Genomic DNA, 27,432 nt, shown 5'->3' on the forward strand with positions numbered 1-27,432 from the left:
TCTCACTCAGAAGTGGGAGCTAAGCTATGAGGACTCAAAAGCACAAGAATAATACAATGGACTTTGAAACTCAGGAGAAAGTAGAGGGTGACAGATAAAAGACTACATTCTTGGTACAATGTACACTGCTTGGGTGATGGGTACACCAAAATCTCAGAAATCACCACTAAATAATTAATTCATGTAACCAAACAATACCTGTTCCCCCCAAAATAATCAAAATAAAAACTGAAGGAATCTAGCATAAAAATAAAGCTGTGATTATGCAAGTTGATGATTTAAGAAAATGTGGTACATATACACACCATGAAATACTATGCAGCCACACAAAATTGTGAGATTATGTATGTTCTTTGCAGGAACGTGAATGGAGTTAGAGGACATCATCCTTAGCAAACTAACATAGGAGCAGAAAGCCAAATACCACATGTTCTTACTTATAAGTCAGAGCTAAATAATGAGAGTAGATGGACACAGAGAGGGGAACAACCGACACTGGAATGTACTGTGGGTAGGAGGAAGGAAAGGATCAGGAAAAATACTAATGATTATTAGGTTTAATACCTGGGTGATAATATGTAAAACAAGCCCTCGTGACACTAGTTTTCCTCTATATCTAACATGCACATGTACCCCCTAAACTTAAAATAAAAGTTTCTAAAACAGAACAGTTTTCAAATACATCTATAATTATCAAGCAAGCCCCAAGACAAAATAATCAAGTACAGTATGGTTCATGGAGAAACAGATACACAAAAGAGACTTCTGTCTATAGTATCACCTAGATAATACTGTTCAGTATTTACAATCAGTGTTTTGTAAATATTGCTGTAATAAAGAGTTTAATTTTACACTCTAAAATGATACATTAGTTAAACATAATCAGCTACCACTACCTGAAAGCTGGAACATTATTACTACAGAGAGAGAAAAATGGAAAAAGAAACGCTCCACTTGGACAAAGAATTAGTAATTGGAATTCTACAGAGTAATGTATGGCTTGAAAAGATCGATTTGCTAGAACATGAGTTGGGGCTCAAGAAAGTTTAAATTTTTTATCTAAAATTCTAAGCTTAAGAGTTGAAAGATACTAGGAAATACACTGTAACCATCTTTTCTATTGATAGTATATTTCTAATTCACGTCCTTCTTATTTATGACATATTTTTACAGCATAACACATCTGAATTTATACATCCTAAACATTAAAAGGCTATATCAGATTAAGCCATATTTTAGAAATGCAAGAGATTTAATTATTGAGTAAGTTATGCATATTATGTTACCTCTAATACTCCACTACATAAAAATCCATTTGTCCATTTATGTATTTACATTCAAAATATTATAATGCTTGTTATATGCAAGATGTATTCTAGGTACTCCAGGATACAAACAAATATGTTTCCTAACCTCCAGTAGTTCATACTAATGCAAGAGTGTTTAAATAATTATTTAAATAGTGAAATACAAAAACTTCTGAAATTTAAAATTTAAGAATACAAGAATTTTGAGTTGATATTTTCACAAACTACAATACAAAAAAACTGAAATTAAAGTCTTATATATGATTATCAAAGAGTCTGCTTCTAGAATTGTTATTTTGGGCAAAATATGTATTATTCAATTAGATGAAGAATTTTGAGTATATTCTTAATGAAATGACTTAGAAAACACAGTGGAATACCTTTGTAATACAGATTTTGAGAGAGGAAATTTACATTTCTAAAATTCCACATTTTTTTTAATTAGTAAAAAGGTCTCACTCTGTTAATCAGCCTGGTCTTTAACTCCTGGGTTCAAGAAATTCTCCCACGTCAGCCTCCTCAATAGCTGCAGCTGTAGGCGTGTGCCACAATTCCCAACTAAATTTACATAATTTCTAATATGATTTTATTCTAATTACAGAACCAAGGATAGAAACAGAAAATAAACTTCTCTTCTAAGAAGTGTATGATACCAAAAAAGGAGGCAAGCAAAATGGCAGAATAAAAGGCTCCATCAATTATTTCCCAACAAGGACACCAATCTAACAACTACCTACAGAAATAAAACACCTTTGTAAGAACCAAAAATCAGGTGAACACTGAAAGCGCCTGGTTTTAACTTCTGACGACTACAAGAGGCACTGAAGAGGTAGGAAAAACAGTCTTGAATCATCGATGTTAACACTCCCACATCCCCCAGCAGTGGTAGCATGGTACAGAGAGAATCTGAGCACTTGGAGAGGGTAAAGCAATTGTGAGATGTTGCATTAAACTCAGTGTTGCCCTATTATAGCAAAAAGCAAAACTGGAATAAACTTAGCTGATGCTCACCCACAGAGAGAGCATTTAAACCAGCCCTGGCCAGAGGGGAATCACCCATCCCAGTAACCACAACTTGAGTTCCCACAAGCCTTGTCACCAGCATGCTAAATTGTCCCAGGGCCCTACTTAAAACTTGAAAGGCAGTCTAAGCCACAAGGACTCCAATTCCCAGGTGGGTCCAAGTGCTGAACTGTGCTATAAGCCAGAGGACGATGGGGCGGGGCATGTACAAAAGTGCTGGTGCTACTCCTCCTCCAATCCCAGGCTGAACAGCTTGGGGCACCAAAAAACACACCTTCCTTCCGCTTGAGGAGTGGAAAGGAAACAGTGAGTAGACTTTGTCTTGTATCTTAAATACCAGCTCAGCTACAACAGAGTAGGACACTGGTCAGAGTCATGAGTCCCCCCTTACAGGCCTTAGTTCTGATATGGTGTTTCTAGATACTCCCTGGGCCACAGGGAACTCCCTGGAGATGGGGAGAACTCATTCGTGGCAATATTCATCGCCTACTAACTGAAGAGCCCATGGACCCTGAATAACCAGCAGTGACACACAGGTATTACGTTGAGGTCCTAGGTGAAACACTGACACTAGCCTCAGGTGAGACAGGATATTTCCAGCTGTAATGGCTAGAAGGAAAGACTCCTTCTGCTTGAGAAAGGCAGAGGGAAAAGTAAAGGGGTCTTTGACTTGCATCTTAGGTACCAGCTGGACCACAAAGACTAGAGCACCAAGCAGGCCCCTGGGGTCCCCAATTCCAGTCCTTGGCTCTTGGACAGCATTTCTGGACCATCCCTGGGCCAAATGGGAGCCCACTCCCCTGAAGGGTGCCAGGCCAGGCAACATTCACCACAAGCTAACTGAAGAGCCCTCAGGCCTTACCAGAACATCAGCGGTAGCCTGGCAGTGCTCCCTAAGAACCTGTGGACATCAGCGGTAGCCTGGCAGTGCTCCCTAAGAACCTGTGGACATCAGCGGTAGCCTGGCAGTGCTCCCTAAGAACCTGTGGACATCAGCGGTAGCCTGGCAGTGCGCCCTAAGAACCTGTGGTGGCACTGGCCACAGGGCGAGGCTCCTCGGCCATCCAACAGGAGAGGTAAGAGTGGGAAGCACTGCACCTTGCGGTGTGAGGCCCAGCTCAGCCACAGCACAACAGAATACCAAGTAAAATTCTGAGGTTTTTCACTCTAGTCCCTGACTCCCAGATAGCACTTCTGCAAAGATACGGAACCAACCTAAGTGCCCACTAACCAATGAGTGGATAAAGAAGATCTGGTATATAGACACCATGGAATACACTCATACATAAAAAATGAAGGAACTAATGTCTTTTGCAGCAACTTGAATGGAGCCGGAGGCCATTATTCTAAGTAAAGTTAACTCAGGAAAACCAAATACTGTATGTTCTGTGGGAGCTAAGCTAGGAGGACACAAAGGCATAAGAATAATATAACGGCCTCTGGGGAGGTGGGGAGGAAGGGTGGGAAGGTGTTGGAAGATAAAAGACTACACATTGGGTACAGTGTACACTGCTCAGGTGACGGATGCACTAACATCTCCGAAATCACCATGTAAGAACTTATCCATGTAACCAAAACCAACCTGTACTCCAAAAACTATTGAAATTTTTTTTTCAAATGTAAGGAAAATGTCATTTGCAATAACAGGATTAAACTAGAGATCATTATGTTAAGTCAAATAAATCAGACACAGAAAGAAAAATATTGCCCACTTATCTATGGGTTCAAAAAATCAAAACAATTCAATATATTGAGATAGGGAGAATAAGGATCGTTACCAGAGGATGGGAAGTATAGCTGTAGAGTGTGGGGTTGGCGGACGATTGATGTGTACCAAAAAACCAGAAGGTATAAGGCCTGGGATTTGCTAGCACAACAGGACGACTACAGTAAAAGACAACTTAATTGTACATTTTAAAATAGCTAAAAGAATATAATTGGATTATGTGAAGCACAAAGGATGAATGCTCAAGGTGATCAATACAGTTTACCCTGATGTGATTATTACATATTGCATGTCTGTATTAAAATATCTCAAGTAACTCATAAATATATACACTTACTATGTACTCAACAAAAATTAAAATAAAAACATTTTGAAAATGTATGATACCAAAATAATAAGTGTTCAAGAAAAAAAGAATATGCTATCTACTGTTCAGTTTTAGAAATGAAAAGCACCAGAGAGATTCCATGATTACTGTAAGTAACTGTGTCCATTAAAGATTTAGTTAATGGTAAGTTTTATAAGTCATGTTAGCATGATTGATTGATTGATTTTGAGATAGAGTCTCATTCTGATGCCCAGGCTGGAGTGCAGTGGCGCCATCTTGGCTCACTGCGACCTCTGCTTCCTGGATTCAAGTGATTCTCCTGCCTCAGCCTCCCAAGTAGCTGGGATTACAGGTACCCGCCACCACACCTGGTTAATTTTTGTACTTTTAGTAGAGACAGGGTTTCACCATGTTGGTCAGGCTGGTCTCGAACTCCTGACCTCAGGTGATCTGCCTACCTCGGCCTCTCTTAAGTGCAAGGATTACAGGTGTGAGCCACCACACTGGGCCTGTTTGCATGAATTAAAAGTCACAGTAAAAATACTTATCCAAATAAACCTTGGCCATATTTCATATTTCTTCTATGGTAAGAAAGCTTAGCCTACTATAATTGTTGTATCACAATGTATTTAAAAGCCCATTATTTTCATCTCTACCCCCTCTTAGTATTTACCAATCCTTTTACTTAAGAATCCAAACTCATTCCTTGTGACTTCTGAGCTTTGTTTTTGAACTGTACTACACTGGCTTCAAATGAATTCTGCAAATTAGCCAAATTGTACTATGCAGTAGCAATATACTCAGTCCATAACTGCTTTATTAGTTAGGGGCTGAAAACGTAAGAAAATAATTCCTTATAAGCACAAACAGCGGTGAGAAAGCAAAGTGAAAGTATCTTCTTTAACGTTTTAACATCACTAATGCTTATATTTTAAAATGGTAACAACAAAAACAATAGACAATACCTCAGAATCCAAAAGTCATTCCATATTTCTGTCTTGGCCGGATCCTGATGTGGCTGTTGTATCTGTAAAACATTATGAACAAAGAGAGTTATGAGAATACTTACCACCCTGAATCTTAAATACATAAACAAGGCTGCACGCATTCACAAATATCTCAATAAAGTAGAATAGCAAAATAGAAATTCAGAGGATTAAAGTAGATTTAGGAAGAAATTGGTAATATGAAGAAAGACAGTAAAAATATTTCAAAGAGCTGAATATTGTATTTGAGTCTCACATACTTTAATGTGTTTTAATAATAGCATGTAAGCATTAAAAAATTCTCACAGATATTCACTAACTTACCACTTCTGTTGTTTTTGTCAACAAAAATTAAACTGTCATTATTTGTGTATTCTTGTGGGGCACTTGCAGTAACACCAGTATCATTTTGTCTTTGTCCATTTGCTGGCTTAATTGGTCCATCCTATTAAAAAACAACAACAACAACAAACTTCAGGAAACATTGTGTTTATTCACTCTACCACTCAATCATTCAACCAGTAAGACCTCAAACATTCACTGTGTCTATCAAATCATAGGCAATATCCTGCGAGAAGATGAATATGTATATACAAGATAGATTCTGCCTTATAGTTGATTGAGGGTAGAAATATATGAAAACAAATAAAAACAGAAAAGCATAATTCACTAGTTCTACAACTGAAGTGAACCAAGTACAGTAAGGGCACAAAAGGGCTAACAGTCAGTTCTACCTGAGAAGTTCAGGAAATGCTGCAAAGATAGGGACTATTCTGAAAGAGAGACAAAGTGTAGAGTGAGGACATTAGGGTTCCTATACAGGACAGCATGAGAAAAAAAAGTAAAAAAATAAAAAATAAAAAAAAAAGAGGCATGGCAAATGAGGGCTACCAAAGTAATGATAAAACTGGAACACAGAGTGAATGAGATAAAGAGATAAAATGGGAGAATCAGGCCAAAACACAAAAATATGTATCCTGTGTATCCTGCTACACTGTGAGCTTTCCCCAGGATGTAATAAGGATCCACGCAAAAGCAGATGAGTTAGATCATAATAAAAATATGTTAGAAAGGTCACCTTGGCAGCAATGTAAAGTTACACGAACAGAACATGATGAGGGGGACAAAACTAGACAAGAGTATTTCAAAATTATGGGTCAGAGAGTGAATTACAGTAGTAAGATATAAAAATAGTAAGCTCGTGGAAAATATGGAGCTTGGTGAGTGACTGGACTGGTGATTTGAGGGAGGGCTGAAACCCAAAATTTCTTCCACTTCGACATTTCAGTGCTACTTACTAGGTATTATTGACTAGGATAGAAAAACCAGATGATAGTAGGTCACAAAAAGTCAAAAGGATCAAAATCAGTAGAATTAAATCATGCAAGCCTATAGAGAACTCTGAAATTTTGAAAATGAAAATAAGTACAAAAAATAAATTATGAGATTCAATTTTGCAATTACATATTTCAACATTTTTTTCAAAAATATAAGATACACTTTTATTAATACATGCAAACATTTATTTCTGGAATATTGTGGTAACATGCACTTCAAATTGAGTCAAAAATTTTAATTTTAAAACATCAATTCAAAATGCTGCCAGAACATCCCTTTTCAAAAATTCTGAAGTTTGAAACTGTAGAAGAGAAATGCTTCTGTGATTACAGAATGATGAGGCATTTTTCAGCACTAGTATAACATAAGAGAGAAATGTAAAGCCCTGTTTTTAAAATTGCATAGCTTTCTTATTCCCCTGTAAACAACATACTAATAATTCTAATCTCCTATTTACACCATATAGAATGGTACCTAAAAATTGGAGAAAGGATCTAGCATAAAAAATTAGGCTAAGATTATCCAAGCTGATGATTTAAGTTTTCAAATACATCTATAATTTTCAAGCAGGAACCAAGGAAATATCATCAAGTACAGGAAGGTTCATGGAAAAATACAGATACATCATAGAGACCTGTGTTCATAGTATATCCCTAACAATACTGATCAGTATTTACTCCAAAATCAGTGTTTCGTAAATATTGCTGTAATAAAGAGTTTAATTTTATACTATAAAATGATATATTAAATTAGTTAAACATGATCAGCTACCACTACCTGAAAGCTGGAACAGTATTACTACAGAGAGAGAAAAATGGAAAAAGAAACGCTCCACTTGGACAAAGAATTAGTAATTGGAATTCTACAGAGTAACGTATGGCTTGAAAAGATAGATTTGCTAGAACATGAGTTGAGGCTCAAGAAAGTTTAAATTTTTTAATCTAAAATTCTAATCTAAGCTTAGAGTTGAACGATACTAGAAAATATACTGTGATCATCTTTTCTAGTGATAGCATATTTCTAATTCATTTCCTTCTTATTTATAGCATATGTTTACAATATAACACATCTGAATTTATGCATCGTATACATTAAAAGGAAATACAGGCCGGGCATGGTGGCTCATGCCTGTAATCACAGCACATTGGGAGTCGAAGGTGGGTAGATCACTTGAAGTCAGGAATTTGAAACCAGCCTGGACAGCATGGCGGGTGCATGCCTGTAATCCCAGATACTCAGGAGGTGGAAGCAGGAAAATCACTTAAACTAAGGAGGTGGAGGTGCAGTGAGCCGAGATTGTACCACTCCGCACTCCAGCCTGATTGACGCAGTGAGACTCCGTCTCACACAAAAAAAGGGAAATACAAATATAAGCCATATTTTAGAAATGTAATAGATTTATTAGTTATGTATATTATGTTACTTGTAACCCTTCATTGTATAGAAATCCATTTGTCCATGAATTTATTTACATTCCAAAATATTAGAAGCTTATTACATGCAAGATGTTATTCTAGGTACTCCGGGATACAAACAAATATTTTTCCTAACCTCCAGTAGCTCATACTAATGCAGGAGTTTTTAAATGATTACTTAAGTAGCTAAATACAAAAACTTCTGAAATTTAAAATTTAAGTACGTAATACAAGGATTTTGAGTTGATATTTTCACAAACTACAATGCAAAAAAAAATGAAATTAAAGTCTTCTATGGTTATTAAGAGTCTCTGCTTCTAGAACTGGCTGTTATATTGGGCAAAATATGTATTCTTCATTTAGATGAAGAGTTTTAAAAGTGTATTCTTAATGAAATGACTTGGAAAACGCAGTGGAATCTCTTTGTAATACAGATTTTGAGAAGAAAATGTACATTTCTAATTTTCCACAATTGTTTTTAATTAGAGAAAAGGTCTTGCTATGTTGGCCAGCCTGGTGTTTAACTCCTGGGCTCAATAAATTCTCCCACCTCAACCTCAACCTCTCTAATAGCTGGGACTGTAGGCATGTGCCACAATACTCAACTAAATTTCCACTTTTTTTTTTTTTTTTGAGACAGAGTCTCACTCTGTCACCAGTCTGGGGTGCAGGGCTATGATCTCAGCTCACTGCAACCTCCGCCTCCTGGGTTCAAGTGATTCTCCTGCCTCAGCTTCTCGAGTAGCTGGGATTACAGACGTGTACCACCATACCTGGCTAGTTTGTGTATTTTTTGTAGACACAGGGTTTCAACATGTAGGCCAGGCTGGTGTGATCTTGGCTCACCTCCTGGGCTCAAGCTATCCTCCCACCTCAGTCTCCCAAGTAGATGGGACTACAGGTGTGTATGTCACCAAGTGTGGCTATATTTTGCAGGTCTCAAACTCCTGGTCTCAAGTGATCCGCCTGCCTCAGCCTCCCAAAGTGCTGGGATCACAGGCATGAGCCACTGCGCCTGGCCAAATTTCTGTAATTTCTAATATTATTTTAGTCTAACTACTCAATCAAGGATAGAAACAGAGAAAAAGCTTTCTCTTAACAAGTACATGATACCAAAATAGTAAGTGTCCAAGGAAAAAAAGAAATGATATGCTCTCTTCTGTATAGGTTTGACAATGAAAGGCATCCAGGAGATTCCATGATTACTATAAGTAATTGGATCCATTAAAGATTTCATTAGCCATAAGTATCATAAAGGTGTGTATGATTTAAAAGCCACAGTAAGGATACTTATCAAAATAAACCTTGACCATGTGTCAAATTTCCTCTATGGTAAGAAAGCTTAACCTAATTTCCCTGCTACATTGTATTTTCCAGGCCATTCTTGTTTTACCCTCACCCTGTTAGTATTTAACGATCATTTGTTATTTACCAAAGTACAAAAAAAAAAAAAAAAAATTAACTCAACTAGTTGTATTTCTAAAAAAGGCTTTCTCTAACCAACTATTCATTACAAACATAAAACAATAAGTAGACCACTGCTAAATTTTAAAAGTAAATATAGAAACCTAGATTCAGAATGAGAAAATTAATTTCATTAGAGCATTTTTACCTTGATATCAGAATCAATGTCTTCATAATCTGATGTAGGCAAAAAATAATCAATAGTTTGTTTGCCAGAAAACCTTTGGAGCAAAAATATACATAAAAATTAGTGCATTCATTTCTTTAAAAATAATTTCCAAGATCATATCTGGATGTCTCCTCCAAAAAAAGAAAACAAACAGGTGAGAGGTCAGCTATCTGTGTATTAAATAATATTTCTTAATACAATTAAAATTTAACCTGTTATAAAAGATTTTAGTTACCTCCTTCCACCTCTCTCAACATATCAAATATAGTCAATGAAGACACCTTCAGTTCCAGAACAAATCATGACAGCCAGAGCTATTGGCAGAGCCTGAGAATAATAGGTCTTCACAAACTGTATGTCCTGGAGGCTGAACTGAAAATCCAATTAACAGCTTACATAATTTTTGTTACCTGAACTGTAACAAATCTGATAACCTTAAAAAAGGTAGAAAGATACAGTGTCTCAGCCAGGCACAGTAGTTCATGCCTGTAATCCCAGCAATTTGAGAGGCTGAGGTGGGTGGATTGCTTGAGACCAGGAGTTGGAGACCAGCCTGGGCAACATGACAAGAACCCAGCCCTGAAAAAAAATAGCCAGGCTACACACATACCTACAGGCTACACACATACCTGTAGTCACAATTACTTGGGAAGCTGTTTTAAGAGGACAGTTTGACCCCAGGAGGTGGAGGCCGCAGTGAGCCAAGATCACACCACTGTACTCCAGCCTGGGCAACAGAGTGAGACTCTGAGGAAGAAAGAAAGAAAAAAGAAAGGGAGGGAAAAGAAGGAAAAAAGGAACAGAAAGGGAGGGGAGGGGAAGAAAGGGAAGGGAGGAAGGAAGGAAGGAAAAATGGAGGGAGGGAGGGAACAAAGAAAGAAAAAAAAAAGAAGGAAAGAAAAAAGAAAAAACTGTCTTTTCTCCATTATCTATCTCTGGTTCAAAGATTAATCTGTGTCACTTGAAAGTGGTAGTCTCGGTTCTTCAGTGTGAAAATCAATTCAGAAGGCCTTATTGCTTCCCTTTACCCTGAAACAGTACAAGGAGTCTAAACGCTAAATATACAAAAGTCAGAGGACAAATGTATGTTATTATTAAAAACACTATTCCCAGAAGGGTTAAAACAGTAAAATTATAAAATCCAATTACTTTCCCTGTGTAAGTCCTGCCCTATTCAGGTTCACATAAACTAGCAAGCCCTTTAAAATCTTTCAGAGGCTCTCAGATAACCGAGGAGAGAGATTGCTGGAAAAACACAGTCCTGGTAGTTGTACCTCTGTTTCCCTAAGGACTATCTATCTTCCTTCCTATGGGCTCCCACTTGTAGATTCCTCTTCTGCAAGGCTCTGTGGCAACCTCCACCTTTAAATATTCAGCCAGTGGAAGTACAAACTCCTAAAGGGGTGGGTTCCAATTACCAAAACCAGGAGTTCTCTATTTCCTGGAAAACAAGCTAAAGGGAATCTGTCATCTGCCCCAGCATAGATGCGGTAACAACGACTCAACTGAAGCTCCATGACTTATTTGCCAGCCAATCCCACCCCTGCCCTAGCCTACATGGGCATGGGAAGGATGTCAGTGGATTAGAAAAAGAGGCAGGTGAGAGGACACCTGTCCCTGGGCCACAGATCTATGTAGTTCAGCAACCTCCAGGCCCCTGGTACTGGAGGGGCTCTGAGACACCCTCTGCAAGTTGTGGTGAAACCTTGAAGTGTGTCACTTGCTCCAATTTAACAAACAAAAAGGCAGCAACTTGTCCAGGACTCCTTTGAACCTATTTTAATATGCCTTTCTAGATAACTCCCAATGTCCTGTATGCTTCATTCCTATAACTTATCTTTATCAAATTTGTCATAAACCCTAATATTCTGATCTCTTTTCTATAACCCTTATTCCTACCTTACTCAGTGTTGTTTCTCTTCAAACTAGGCCTTTCTCTGCTAATTTCATACTTATCCTCTACCATTACGTTCACCAGTTAATTCCATCTTTCTTCTTCCACTGTTTTCCCTATTCCCACTTTCCCTTTCCATTATTAAAAAAACCCACCAACAGGATGATAAAAAAAAGGAAGAGCACTGAGCTTTCAAAGGAGTTCAGGAGTTCCACTCTCATTTCTGCCACTTCCTATAAACAAATAGGTAACTTTAACCTCTTTCAGTTTCAGGTTCTCCATCTGAGCAACCAATTGACCAGGGTGTTAAACACAGATTGAAGTACTAGAGGATATTTCAATTTCTCACTAAGATTCCTTAAAATCCTGAAATTCTATGTGCTTTTGATTTTGTCTCTAGAGAAAGGGGGAATACTTAGCTGGAAGAAATGGAAAAAAAATAACAGAAAAAAAAAACACCAAGAAAAGCAGAGAGGAAGGTTAAAACTCAAGAAAAGATTATAGAAAAATCAGATTTTGAGGAAACAGTTTCATGGAACTAGGCAGGGCAAACTAAAGAGAAAACTAAACTGGGAAGTCAGTAAGTAGAGAAATCAATTAGAAACAGCCTCTAACTAGATGTGAAATATACTTATCATAACATGGTCTATATGTAGATACCCTTCACTTACAAGAAAATAATTCCTCTTCAGGACTTGCCTGGTCTTGCTTAAGGAAAACCCATGGTCCTGTGGCTATAGCTAAATGAGACCTGCCCTGAAACCTTTGAGGGTAAAAATGAGGCACTGGTTACCACCGAAATTGTTCAGTATATTAGGACAAACTCTTAAATTAAACAGGCTTCTAAGGAAAAGTGTGTAAGCCAGAGTTAATATATAACTAGATCTGACTTTCTGAATTCATCTAATTTGTACCTGTACCTTGATCCCAGGGCTGCACAGTATCTATCAGTCTATGCTGAGGGACAGAGAAGGAGCTTGGGAGTCTAGCAAGCTGATGGTCAAATCATAGGTCAGCTGCTTGTTAATTATCGGATCATGGCCAGTTAACTTCTCTGAACCACAGTTGCTTAATTAGTAAAAAGTTGGTTATAATAGCCTGGATAGTTTGCAAAGCTGTTATGATGACTGTATGAGTTAAGCATATAATATGGTTTCTAGCCCAGAGTACAACACTCAAGAGATGTTAGTTTCTTTTCTCTGTATTACCTTAGTTAACATATAATTTTTAAAAATCTGTGAATCCTACCTGACAGCAGAGTCTTCAGAACGCCCATCCACTATTTTTTAAAAAAAAGTAAAATGCATTTTAATCAACAATAGAAAAACGTAGAATATTAAAAGCCTAAAAGGGCCTGGTGGTACCTGCTTGTAATCTCAGCTACTCAGGAGGCTGAGGCTGAAAGATTGCTTGAGGAGCCCAGGAGTTTGAGACCAAAGTGGATAATATAACAAGACTCTGCCATCTTCATTTTTAAAAGTTATGCACACTTTGATGAATGCTTTAGACCTTGTTTTTTAATGTTTTTTAAAGCATAAGATTAATGCTTTCTTACCAAGTATTCTTTTTCAGATTATACCTGGAGACTATACTAAAATTAATATTAATTACATTATTGACAGCCAATTAATAATTTAAGAATTCTTACTTTCCCTTCTTTGCATCTATCAAATTCAACAGAGAATGGGATTTATAAAAATGTGATACCTACAAGTGAACTGCTATGTTCAATAATCATAATCCTAACTGAACTCTGTCAAATTGACTGGTATTATTAGCAAAATCTGTATTGTAAGTGAACAGTATCAAACTCAAATAGCAAAAAAATTCACAATAACACAAAGATTAACTCAGAATCAAGCAGAAATTCTGAAATAAAAAAATGCAACTGGCATACTATAGAATGCATCAGTCTTTTAGTAAAATAATAAATCAAGCAGAAGAAAAAAATTGTGAGCTTGAAGATGGGCTATTTGAGAATACACAGAGGACACAAAAGTATCAGGATATTTAGCATACTAATATGCTTCCCCAGCTCCAAAAAGAGAAACAGTTATCCTAAGCTAATCACAGTAACTCCATTTGCTATCCCAGTGCCTGGTTAGGAAAGAACATGTGATGTTACTCAGCCCATAAAATGTTGCAGGAAGTCCACTGCATAATTCTGAGATTTCTATTTCAATAAAACGTGAAGAAAATCAGCCCTTCTAGCCTTTGGATATTGTATTGTGAAAACATGATTTTTGGAGCTGTTGCTAATTAGCCAATCACGAAAGGGGACATGAACAATACACGGACAACAGCATAGCTGAAAGAGGGACAAGTGGGATCTGATGATATCACCGAACCACCAAAACAACTCTAGTCCCTACTGTTTTAGCCACTTTTATTTATCTCATCTAGTATTTGCAGCCCAAAGCATTCTACCCGGTAAATTTCTCATGGTCTACAGGATAAGATCTACTCACCTCTATAGTATAAAAAAGGCAGTCATAAATTTGCCTTAGCTAGGTATTCACTTTATTCCCAACCACTCACATCTCACACTTTTCACATTAGCAAAAGGGAAGTGCTCGTAAACCCTGCAAAGTTCACTTAAGCATATTACCTTTTGCACTTGCTGCTCCTTCTGCCACAACGTCATTAGATGTTCCTTCTGCCAAACACACAATCTTGTAAGATGTTCCTTCTGCCAAAAGTGCAATCTCATTAGATGTTAGTTCTGCCATACAGTCTTGTTAGATATTCCTTCTTTAAACACCATTCTCTGCTTCCTGACCTATAAAAGTTCAACTAACCCTGCCTTCTTACCTTAAATCCTACCCACTTAAAGCTCTCATTTCTCACCACGTAAAGTGTCTGGCACATATTGAACAATAAATATGTAATAAAGGACAATTATAAGCTTCCAGAGGGCATCTTAGCACACAGTAAGCACTTAATAAAGTAGCAAGTTATTACTTGATTACTTGATAACATTATTAGATGCTAATGATAATAACAAGCTCCTGCATGTAGTTTTGTTTCTGTTTTGAAACAGAGTCTTGCTGGGTCACCCAGGCTGGAGAGCAGTGGCATCATCTCAGCTGATGGCAACCTCTGCCTCCCAGATTCAAACGATTCTTGTGCCTCAGCCTCCCAAGTAGCTGGGATTACAGGCATGCACCACCATGCCCGGCTAATTTTTGTATTTTCAGTAGAGACGGCATTTCACCATGTCGGCCAGGCTGGTCTCAAACTCCTGGCCTCAAGTGATCCACCTGCATCAGCCTCCCAAAGTGCTGGAATTACAGGTGTGAGCCACCATGCCTGGCCCTGACTGTATTTTTAAATGTTTGTATTCTGTGACATTACAAAAATGCTTAACATCTGAAAGACACTTGACAGTTATTTCTTAAGTGGACAGCTCAATAAATGAATAAAAACACTGTTTTTTGGGAAATTCTGTTGAAAAACACAAATGAAATAGAGACAGCTCTATTCCATTATGAGCACCTTAAACACCAGAACTATGTCTACCCCATCTTTGTCTTCTGCAACATGCGAAATCTAACTCACAGAAGCACCTGGATAAATATGCAAGCAATTAAAGGTGTACTGACACTGTTCAGACTGTACAGTGTATTAGGAGTTACATGCAGATAGCAAAGTAGCATTTTTATTATTGTGAAACATTTTTATGCTTTTGTTATAATTTGTTGAGCCTATAGTTGGGCAATTTGAATACTGATTATGATAATCTTTTGGCTAATGATATCAGTATCTTGTTCAAACAAAATTACTTTTACCATGACAATTGACCAGCAGGTAGAAGAACACATCTTGTTCTAAGAAAGTTACTATATGGCATTCAATTTTAAATTAGGAGTAATGAAGTCAATAATGGTGTGACCTTGTTGCTAGAAGAATATGTAACACGGCCTATGCTTCTTAACGAGGAATTGCTTTTCTGACTTCTGGACTCAGCAGGTATCTTTGAAAAATAATTTCCTCTTGGTATTGGTGCACACTGGCTAAGTTTTGCAGTTCTTATTACCATTTGCTTATGGTAACAAAAAGGCATTGTTGGGTTTTCCATTTTAAAGGTAGTTACTTTTTTAGTGACAGAAAACACTGTTTTCCACAGTTTCAATAGCTTCTCTATCTAGTGAAGCTAGATACTAGATTGTGAACAGGTTTGAGTCAGGGGCTGAATGGTGAATTGTGGCTGAATAAAAACCCAGTGTGTTGGAGAAGTTGAATGTGTGTAATTTAAACTGCAGGGGTCTCTACTTCTACACAGATTTTCTCCCACTTCTGGCACCTCAGACAGCAAGACCAATACTGCTCTTTCTCCTTTTCCTCAGCTTGACCAACTTGAAAACTATGAGGATAAAGACTTATCACAATCCACTTCCACTTAATGAATAGGACACATTTTCTTCCATATGATTATCTTAATAACAGTTTATCTTCTCTAGTTTACTTTATCTTAAGAATACAGTATATAATATATATAGCATACCGAATATGTCTTAACTAACTATGTTATCAGTAAGGTTTCTGGGCAACAGTAGACTATTAGTAGCTAAGTTTTGGGGAAAATAAAAAATCATACACAAATTTTCAACTTCACAAGGGATTGGCAACCCTAAATCCCACATTGTTCAAGGACCAACTATAATATTCATTTACTAAATGCAAACCACTTATTTTACAAATTAAATCGAATATTTAATTTTATAACAACTTCAATTTATAATATGACTATAAAGAAAATACACAACATCCTAAAAGTATTTTTTTCTTATTTATACAGAGATATTATACAGAATTTTAGGAACCATAATTAAATAATTTTTTTCAGGCAATACTGTTTGCCATTATAAATTACCTACAATGAAGTTCTTAAATATTTCTGAAATCTACTGAGGAAAAAATTAAGAATGTGCAATTTACAAAGGAATTTCTCAAACTTCTCTTACTTTTTTATCTATGGTACAACCACCAAGAGTAATTCACTATCAGAAGTCTTACCTAGATCGCTATTTTGAGAAGTGTTTCTTGGTATATTTTTTTCTTTGTAGTCAGAAAGTTGTTGGCAAATTCTAAGTATAAAAAATAAATAAAATTACTAATATTTTAATACCAATATAAAATATTTACCATATATATTAAATTCTTCTAAAAAGTGAGGATTTTGTTGCCTTATTTCGGTAGGCGATTACAGAGACTGAATGAGATTAACATTTTTTAAATTTGAAGCAATAAAATAAACTGTTCTTAAGCTTTATTGCTGAAACTATCTTGGAATTCCAAATAAAACCCAATGTGTGTTTTTTCATAGGTTCTAATATTCTAATATTCGAATATTCTAATATTAATCCTAATTAATACAATATTAGGTTCTAATATTGTAATCTTCAGAAAATGTTTTTAAGTCCTAATTTTACAAAAAAATAAGAGTCCTAATTTCGCTTATTAGTTGTCTTATTCTTTGTGGCTTGTAATTCAGAGATTCTCAATATCACCCTCTGCATAAGAGAGAATTGAGACTTTTTACCACCTGAGAAAAGACATTATAAGGATAAAAAGGAGCTGCAGGGTACAGATCTGGTAGCAAAGAAAAGAAACTCTGAATGTCAAAACCTGGCTTACACTACTATTTCTTCTCTACAGACTCAAACTCTGAACAAGCAGACCTTTATTACAGTGATGCTTAATCTCCACATTCATTTCCAACTGACATGGAAGACAAAATGTATTTGTAAAGGAGATGTATGTCGACATTTTCTTATTTCTAAGGGACGTACTCACAATACATTTCCACACAACATCTCAAGTGTTACTCAGCTTCGTTCTCATCTTATAGATCACCTTACATGAATATTTTTGTAGTGTAAATCACAAAGACTCACACCGTCTCCTCAGGGTTAGCCAGCAAATAGTCAAATGATCTCCCAGTGACTGTGCAAGATATGTAGCACTTTCAAAATTTATGTGTCATCCTTATGCAGGGGCCATGCAAATTTTCTCTGTATTGTTCCAATTTTAGGATATGTGCTGCCAAAGGAAGCACAAAGCCCTATTTTTGTATATGGATAGTGATGAGTCACAGATGAGCCTTGACTCTGATAAATCCAACTAACCTACTGAGATTCCAAGAATTCTACTGAATGGCTTCCTATGAGGTAAAATTTGAAAATATTTTTAAAACTTCAGGTAGAGATGCAAGCAGTTTGGGAGATTTTCAATACTGTGGAAAACAACTGTCTTGAGGGGCCCACTGCTCTGCATAAGGGTGATATGAGACTTTTTACCACCCAAGAAAAGACACTATAAGGATAAAGAGGAGCTTCAAGATACAGATCTGGTAGCAAAGAAAAGAAACTCTGATCTCTTTCTACAACATGATTTGAACCTCTCTGACAGTTTAGAACAACCCTAACTAATATTCACACTAAAGAAAAGGTCAACAAGGGCTTCAAAGGATAACATACCATGAAAGTCTTAGCTATGTCTAGGCTAAGATGTGGGTTCCACATAGGTTTTACATGTCGGGGGAAGGGTCATGTGCTGTTTGTGGTTAAAGCTAGAAGGTCCAGCTGCCAGAACAGGGTGCTGGTGCTTTGGGAACAATGGTGTAGGAACAATGGGAACACATAAGCTTAGGTATGTGAACTAAAACAGCTGTAACTTTGAAGTCTATGCATGTATCACCATGAGGACTGAGGGTTCTGAATCCAGTAAAGGCATCCTGGTGGCAAATGTCAATCATTAATAGACTGCAAGACCAGTTTCAATGGCATCAATGCAGCAACAGGATTGACAGAAAGAACAGACTGACTAGAATGTCCTTTTTCTCTCCTCCTTCTGACTTGTAAAAAGATTTTCTACCTTGTAATTAGGGAACCCCTTAGGTTCTTGAAAAAATCAAAGAGGAGGATATAGGAGATAGCCCACAGAAGACAGTACAAGACTTTCTGCTAAACTGTCCATTTCAAGACCCAAATAACTAATTAGAAAAATAAAAAATGTTACACTATTTGTATCCCTTGTACAAGGGTTACTCTTGGAATAAAATGGACAACATTGAGATTCCTAAAGATAAAAGTTAAAAGTCCTGAGATAAAGAATCCTGCATCAATTGCCACTTCTATCTAGTCTAGCCTTTTGCTTGATTTCTGGCTGATGAAGTCGACTAAATCACTGCCTCTCCTGAACTGAACTAAGAAATATCATACAAGATTTGATAGTTATAAGCATTTTAAACCTTAACATTTTGTGTTAATAGCCTTTCAATGTAAACACTTACTTAATATAATGCCTAGAAACAGCATAGTCTTCTGCTGTTCGTCCATATATATCTTGAGAAAAGACATCAATATTTAGCTGAAGAAGAATGCTGACCATAATTTCTGATCCACAACATACAGCAAGTATGAGGGCTGTTCTAAAATAACAGAGATAAACTTCACTCTTAGGGACTCTAAATTTTAAAAGCTAATTTGGTATGCCTTACCAATTTAATATCTTACCTGTCCATGTAGAATTAAACATTTACATGTGTTAACATACATAAGCATCAGAGGTGCAGAAGCCTTTGTCTTTGTAAATTACCACCAAGGCTAAAACAAAGGGACAAAGAGGAAGCCTCTTGTCCCAGTCAACTATTACATAATAGAAGTTGCTAAATAAAGTCCTTTGATGGGCAAGAAACCATGCTGTGGTCACTTATCTAAAGTAGGCAAAGTTTTAAGTAAAGATTTCTCCACTGCTTTCCTGGACTTACATGTTGTAATTAAAAATAAACTAAGGGACCTATCAGTAAGAGCTGTTTGGAAGGTGAAAGCAGTAACATTAATAATTATGGTAATAATAGTAGTCATAGGATTTTCAGTTAATGATGATGGTAACCTAGCATGTGCTAGGAACCACATTACATGCTATATATATAATCTTTCTTTCTTACACACAGCCACCCATGAAGGATATATTATCCTCCTTTATTATCCTCTTCACACAGGACAACATATTTGGTGATAAGTAATGTTTCCAAGGTGATATGGTTTGGCTGTGTCCCCACCCAAATCTCACCTTGAATTGTAGTAATCCCCACATGTCAAGGGCAGGACCAGGTGGAGATAATTAAATCATGGGGGCACTTTCCCCTATACTTGTCTCATGGTAGACAGTAAGTCTCATGAGATCTGATGGTTTTATAAATGGAAGCTTCCCTGCACAAGCTCTCTTGCCTGCTGCCATGTAAGACTTTGCTCCTCATTCACCTTCCACCATGATTGTGAGGCCTCCCTAGCCGTGCAGAATGGTGAGTAAATGAAACCTCTTTCCTTTATAAATTACACAGTCTCAGGTATGTCTTTATTAGCAGCATGCAAACAGCAACGTCACACACCTAGCAAGTGGGAAAGCTAGGAATTAAACCCAGTCTTGTAAGAATCTAAAGCTTAGCTCTATTCTCTTTATCACCCACCTACAATTTTCCTTCATTAAAGGAAAAGTGTATCCACTTAAAACTATCTTCACTCCCTCTGCCCACACAAACTAAAACTAAAAACATCAAAATACACTAGAGATAAAAAAGAAAAAAAAAAAGATGAACCCACGGTATCTGGTAATAGCAATTAACCATCATGTAGAAATAACTTGTCATCAATATTCTTCAAAGAATGCAACTTAGCGCAGAGTCCTCCAAAAGGCAAAATGATTTTCCACTCCTATTTATGTTTAATAGAGAATATTTAATGGAAAAGAATATAAGCAGCAGAAGTTAAAAGCCACTATAAAAGCGTTATGAATCCGTTCAATACTGAGTCAGAAAGTAAAAGTTCGCACTTCAGAAAACTAACAAAACTAATATGAAATCCCTTTAGCTAATATAAGTTCATATGACAAAAACATCACATCACAAATAATAAACATCAGTCAACATAATAAGAGAAGATGAGTCCTATATATGCCCTTCTTCACACTCCCCAGTCCAAATAACTGTCTATTTAACCGATAATTTGTGTTGGTATTTTTTACTATATCCCCATAAGTTAATCTTCTTATTAATTTATTATTTCTGACTTGAGTGACTGTTACTACTCTAGAGCAATACAAGTTGAAAAACAACAACAACTAGTTGAGGACTAAGCTCTGCTTTTTTTTTCTTTCCCAAATTCCTGTCTAAGGGGTCTGGTGAGTCACGCCTTACAAACCATAAATTCTCATCAGATGGGCTTTATTGAACCCTATATATCAGGACTTACTTTCCAACCTGACTCTGGCATAACACTATGAGACAAGGGAAAAAATCAAAATATTTTATCCCCAAAAACATTTCTTTGCCGCAGCTTGAAACGGCCCTGCAAAGCTGTCCTTTGTGGGGGAAAATTTGCATCTGTAAAGAATCTCTATTAACACAGCAAGATCTTTTTCTTCCAGGCCCTCCCAACACTAAAGAGATTAATTAATAGTCTACCATCTTTTAAAGATCTGGGCCGGGTGCAGTGTGGCTCACGCCTGTAATTCCAGCACTTTGGGAGGCTGAGATGGGAGGATCATGAGATCAGAAGATCGAGACCATCCTGGCTAACACAGTGAAACCCCGCCTCTCCTAAAAATACAAAAAAATTAGCCGGGCGTGGTGGTGGGCGCCTGTAGTCCCAGCTACTTGGGAGGCTGAGGCAGGAGAAGGGCGTGAACCCAGGAGGCGGAGCTCGCAGTGAGCCCAGATCATGCCACTGCACTCCAGACTGGGCGACAGAGTGAGATTCTGTCTCAAAAAATAAAAATAAAAATAAAAGATCTGAATAGGAAACATTTGTCATCTATTGTCTCTAAGGGCAACCAATATAAGATATCAAAAGAACCTTGGTCTCCACAATCTTTTATCTTGACCTGAACATTTCCCAGGTCTTTAGACAAACTCAACCAATTAACCAACTGTCAACCAGAAAATGTTTAAATTTACCTATACCCTGGAACCCCCTGCCCTTTGAATTGTTCTGCCTTTCTGGATCAAACCAATGTATTTCTTAAACATATTTGATTGATGGCTCACGCCTCCCTAAAATGTATAAAACCAAGCTGTGCTTCCATCACCTTGGGCCCATGTTCTCAGGACCTCCTAAGGGCTATGTCATGGTCACTCACATGTGGCTCAGAATAAATTTCTTCAAATAGTTTACAGTTTGACTCTCTTTGTCAACATAGTGTACCTTTTAAAGTTGTCAACAGCATTTAAATTTGCTTTCTTCTTCACTAAAAATTCTACCATTTGCTGTTTTTGTTCAACTACGGCAAGTAAAAATGGTGTAAGTCCACCCTGTGAAAAAGCAAAAACAAAAAAGATACTTGTACATTCATGTTTATATCAGCACAATTCACAATTGTAAAAATACGAAACCAGCCCACATGTCCATTAATCAACAAGCAAATATATACACATACACACACCACTGATTGCTACTCAGTCATAAGAAGGAATGAAATAAAGGCATTCACGCTGGATGGAATTTGAGAGCATTATTCTAACTGAAGTAACTCAGGAATGGTAAACCAAACATTACATGTTCTTACTCACAAGTAGGAGCTAAGCTATGATGGCTGCACTAAAATCGCAGAAATCACCACTAAAGAACTTATTCATGCACAAAAATAAATAAGTAAAATAAAAATATCAATATTTAAAGTAAAATCTTAATTATTTCTAAATATTTTTATTCAGGTTTTGCTTCCAAATATGTAAAACTGACCCTCAACATAGGTCAATGTTAAAAGAAATGCCCATCAATCAATGAGTGGATAAAGAAACTGTGATATATATATACAACGGAATACTACTCAGCCATAAAAGGAATGAATTAATGGCATTTGCCACAACCTGGATGGGATTGCAGACTATTTTCTTAGTGAAGTAACTCAGAACTGGAAAATCATACATCTTATGTTCTCAGTCATAATGGGAGCTAAGCTATGAGAATGCAGAGGCATAAGAATGACACAATGGACTTTGGAGACTCAGCAGGGAAGGCTGGGAAGGGAGTGAGGGATAAAAGACCACAAATGGGGTTCAGTATATACTGCTCGGGAGATGGGTGCACCAAAATCTCACACATCACCACTACTAAGAACTTACTCATGTAACCAAATACCACCTGTTCCCCGAAAATCCATGGAAATTAAAAGTTTAAAAATAAATAAATGCATTTCAAATATTTTGAAAACAAAACTAGTTGATCTATACCTTGTTTTCTGATTCAATATTTGCACCATAAGAAAGTAGTATTTTTGTCATTGATTTATCCTCATTATAGATGGCATAATGTAGAGTAGTGTTGCCATAGACATCTGGGATATTTGGATCAGTGCCATGTTCTAGCAAAATATTTGCACATTCCTCTTCCTGACATTGGACAGCCTGTCAGTATTAGATCAAGAAATAAATCGTAAATTCTAGGAAGTGAAAACAAACATTCCACAGGTTTGACCAACTAGTTATACTCAAATGAGATAAATACATTTTTATTCTATACACTGAATTCAAATCCATCTCATGCTGAAATAGTTGGCTACTATATACCTTTATGAGAGCTGTCCTCTTTTCCCCGTCCAAGACGTGAAGTTGACAGTTTCTGTGCAGCAGGAGTTTTACCACTTCTGGATGGCCATTGGCACAGGCCAAATGTAGAGCCGTCCTGAGAGTGGGAAGACTTTTTAGTCATAGTGCATTATCTAAAAATATACAATGATTCATTGTAAACACTGAATAGCTTGCTATTCCTCTGCCTTCAAAACAAATATTTAATTTTCTTGTGAAAAAAGCACAGTATTTATTAGCTTTTACTACTCACTACATTAATAAAAGAGCAGCCAATTTGAACAGAAAGATTGTGGCCCTCAGATTCCATTCAACTTGGGCTGCAGTCCTACTTTAAATTAAACTCTGTCACTTCCTAGCTATCGCTTAGCTATTTTGTGCCTGAATTTCCTCATCAATAAAATGAGAATGAAAATAGTAGCGCTCTCATTGAAAACCACTATGATGCCTAAACGAGACTCTATGCAAAGCATTAGAACAGTTCCCAGCACAAGTAACAGCTCAATAATTATTAGATATTATAATTTTTGCTATTACTAAGGGAGGAGACCACCCCTCATATTGTCTTATGCCCAATTTCTGCCTCCAAAGAAAGAAGAAGTAAAAACTACAAAGGCAGAAATGAAATCCACAGGCAGACAGCCCAGCGCCGCACCCTGGGCCTAGTAGTTAAAGATCAATCCCTGACCTAACAAGTTATATTATCTATAAATTCCACACATTATATGGAGAAGCACTGTAAAAATCCCTGTCCTGTTCTCTTCTGATCTGATTACCGGTACATGCAGCCCCCAGTCATGTACCCTCTGCTTGCTCAATCGATCACGACCCTCTCACGTGGACCCTCTTAGAGTTGTGAGCCCTTAAAAGGGACAGGAATTGCTCACTCAGGGAGCTCGGCTCTTGAGACAGGAGTCTTACCAATGCTCCCAGCCAAATAAACCCCCTCCTTCTTTAACTCGGTGTCTGAGGAGTTTTGTCTGCGACTCATCCTGCTACATTACTACTACTTAACAAAGACAGTTTAATTAAGTAAAATAATACAATTATACCTACACTTTGAGGTATGTTTTAAAGATTAGAGCTGACGCTGTATGTCAATAATTCTAACATGCTCATTTTCTATTTTAACACTTCTCACATTGGTATGCCACTTATAATTCATAACTTATTATAACTATAATTGGCAATACTTTAAAAATTCCCTTATTAATAATACATAAGACTAATGGGGCATCATACAATTCATGGTGCCTCACATTAAGTAGAGTATGATATATACAATAGGTCTAGGACAGTTCTACCAAGATGACTGACATTTAAATAAATTTTAGTTCTAAAAAGTACTATAGCAAAAGAGGGCTGGAGTTAAAACAACAACAAATTTTTTAAACAAGTAATTCCTATTTTTATTTTCAAAAATATTTAAGCCAACAGAAACTCTGGATTCAAATGAATAGTTATGGCTCATTTAATTCGGCACTTAGATTTACAGAATGTATGTAAATCAGATATTTCCAATGACTAATACTAGGATTTAAATTTTCAAAATGGCAATTGAAGGTTCTCTTTTACTATTTTCTACGTTCAGAAATGCTTTTGTATGAAAGGCGGGAGGAAAAGCTTCTGCTGGGACGAAGTCCTCATACTGCAATGTTAAGTCTCTTCAGCTTGCTAAGCCTAGGCAGGTACACACAAAGCTTTTAAGGATGGAAGGTCCTGACAGTAGTAGAGCTTATGGTCCATGACCAGGAAAATTAAGGAGCACGGACACAAAGGGTGAGGTTGGGGCAAAAGTTTAATAAGCCAAAGAATAAAGCTCTCTGTAGTGGAGAGGGGTGTCTGAGTGGACTGCCAGGTTACAGTTGAATTAAAAAGATTTTATAAAAAACTGCTCTCATTTCTGTAACTGCTTGAGTAACTTTTCTTAACTATAAAACCGTCTTCACAACTCCCCCTCATCTATGTAGGTGTAGGTATGTCTCTAGACAAGCATAAAGCACTGCTTCTTTTGTTTGTACAACTGTGGGTTTGTTTTAGGTAGGCACCCCGCCTCCCTGTGCAAGTTCCCACCATGTATATGCCTGAAAGGTGGAGGAAACTTTTTCCTGGGACCTCGCTAATCACACAAAGAACAAAGGGACTTTGCCTGCCTTGTCTGCTTATCTGGGCAGGTGCACTGCAGGCTGTCATTCTGCAGGCAGGCAGCTTCTGCAGTCTGAGTTTTTCTCCAAGCTGCTCTATTTTGCAGCTGTGCACTGTAGCTGTGATTTTTCAGGCAGACAGCATTCCTGAGGACCAGCCTTAACTGTTTATCTATTTCTTCCTTTTCTTCTCCCTCAATATGTCTGTATCTATTGGCACCTTCAATGGCTACATATTATTCCATCCTATGCGTGCACGGAAATTTGTTGATAAAATCCACTATATGAGTTCTTCTTAAAACATTGCTATTTTCAGCAGTACTAAGGAAAACAAATTAGATGTATCTAATAATTTCCTAAAGATACTTCAGTGTCATGGAATTGATGCATAAAGGGCATATACATTTTTAATGTAGCACTTACCACCAAATTGTCTATTTGAAAAGCCATCAGCAACGCTTTTTACTCAGCCTTATAAGTACCACTGCTCTTCATCCTCACAACTTTGTAGATAGAAAACAGTATTTTATTCTTCTTTTAACTTAAATTCCTTCTCTTACCAGAAACACTAAATATGTGCATAGGTCAGCTGTAGAGCTGTGTTTTCCTATGTGTGTAGGTCAACTGTAGAGCTGCAAAAAAGTACTTTGCCCAATTTTAAGCTTATTTCCTTGTTGATTTCAAAGAATCCTCCGTAAAATGAAAATACACAGTTCATCTGATATGTGTATATACATGTATGTTGTAAATACATTGCAAATATGTTGTGTTTTGTCAATTTTTTTCTTATGTATGGGGTGTTTCCATTTCTATTTTGCTAAACCAACCTTCAAAATGCTTGCTTGTGAGTTCCTTAGGAAGGTCTTCGTCAACATAAAAATGTGTCTGTATAAACAGGCACTTGTGTTTTCTTCTGGTAGTTTTCTTTTTGTATATTAAAAATTTTTAATCTATATTCCATCTGGAACCTATTTTTGTGACATATTTAGCTAGTTTTCTCCAAACAGCAGGCACTCCATTTACAAATAATTCATCTTTTTCTACTAATAGGAAATGCCACCATTATCAAGTGCTATATTCTTTTTTATATTTGGGTGTTTCTGGATTTTGTATTCTATTCCATTTATGTACGTCTTCCAGCTGTTAGTAAACCATTTGTAGAAATTAAAAGCACATTTTGATATCTGCGAAGGCAAATTGGTTTTCACTGCATTACAAAAAAATTTTAATGTCATCATAACAATAAAATATAGCATGTGCAATTTTTAAATGTTAAAACTTTGGTGTTTTTCTTTGGGGTAGGTGACATTGATAAACACAGAAAGAGCTCCCATCTTGAAAGAAATAATTCTTCCTATTCAAGAACACGAACCATCTTCCCACTTTAATGTTTCCTTCTAAGGTTCCTCAGTAAAGTATATATTTACATAGGGGTACATGGATATAAAATGGATATTGGATTTTATCCAAAGAATTTTTAGCCCAGAAGTTAATATATTATGGGAACTGTTTCTCTCATTACATACACTTTTCTATAATGTGAATAACATGTTTTAAAGTGTGCGCTTGAAAAATAAAATATCGGGCCAGGTGCGATGGCTCACGCCTGTAATCCCAGCACTTTGGGAGGCCAAGGGGGAGCGGATCATCTGAAGGTCAGGAGCGCGAGACTAGCCTGGCCAGCATAGCGAAACTCCGTCTCTACTAAAAGCAGGAAAAAGTTAGCCAGGCGGGTTGGTGTGCGCCTGTAATCCCAGCACTTTAGAAGGCTGGGGGCGGGGGCTGGGGATCATCTGAAGGTCAGGAGTTCGAGACCAGCCTGGCCAACATGGCGAAACTCCGTCTCTTCTAAAAACAGGAAAAACTCATGTTGGTGAGCGCCTGTCGTCAAAGGTACTTGGGAGGCTGAGGCAGGAGAATCGCTTGAACCCGGGAGGCCGAAATCAGGCCACTGCACTCCAGCCTGGGTGACAAAAGCCAGATTCCGTCTCAAAAAATAAACAAAAAATAAAATACATAGACTTAATTTTGGAAGTTAAATCACTTTAAAG

At 37.0% G+C, this 27,432-nt stretch overlaps 1 protein-coding gene across 1 annotated transcript in view; it reads right to left on the reverse strand.

The window, feature by feature from the left end:
* Positions 1 to 5,364: 5,364 nt before the first annotated feature.
* Positions 5,365 to 27,432, reverse strand: part of LOC105553822 (POTE ankyrin domain family member A) — a 24,622-nt gene continuing 2,554 nt past the window's right edge. Inside the window, exons 2-11 of the mRNA XM_011999983.1 lie at positions 23,220 to 23,334; positions 22,884 to 23,057; positions 21,856 to 21,962; positions 18,945 to 19,082; positions 16,667 to 16,737; positions 14,259 to 14,339; positions 12,899 to 12,929; positions 9,736 to 9,808; positions 5,695 to 5,815; positions 5,365 to 5,411 (exon numbers count right to left, since the gene is read on the reverse strand). Of these exons, the coding sequence (XP_011855373.1) occupies positions 5,365 to 5,411; positions 5,695 to 5,815; positions 9,736 to 9,808; positions 12,899 to 12,929; positions 14,259 to 14,339; positions 16,667 to 16,737; positions 18,945 to 19,082; positions 21,856 to 21,962; positions 22,884 to 23,057; positions 23,220 to 23,334 (958 nt within the window). The remainder of the gene's footprint in view (positions 5,412 to 5,694; positions 5,816 to 9,735; positions 9,809 to 12,898; positions 12,930 to 14,258; positions 14,340 to 16,666; positions 16,738 to 18,944; positions 19,083 to 21,855; positions 21,963 to 22,883; positions 23,058 to 23,219; positions 23,335 to 27,432) is intronic.

The sequence above is a fragment of the Mandrillus leucophaeus genome, unplaced genomic scaffold (assembly GCF_000951045.1).
Source record: "Mandrillus leucophaeus isolate KB7577 unplaced genomic scaffold, Mleu.le_1.0 Scaffold61, whole genome shotgun sequence".
NCBI lineage: Eukaryota > Metazoa > Chordata > Mammalia > Primates > Cercopithecidae > Mandrillus > Mandrillus leucophaeus.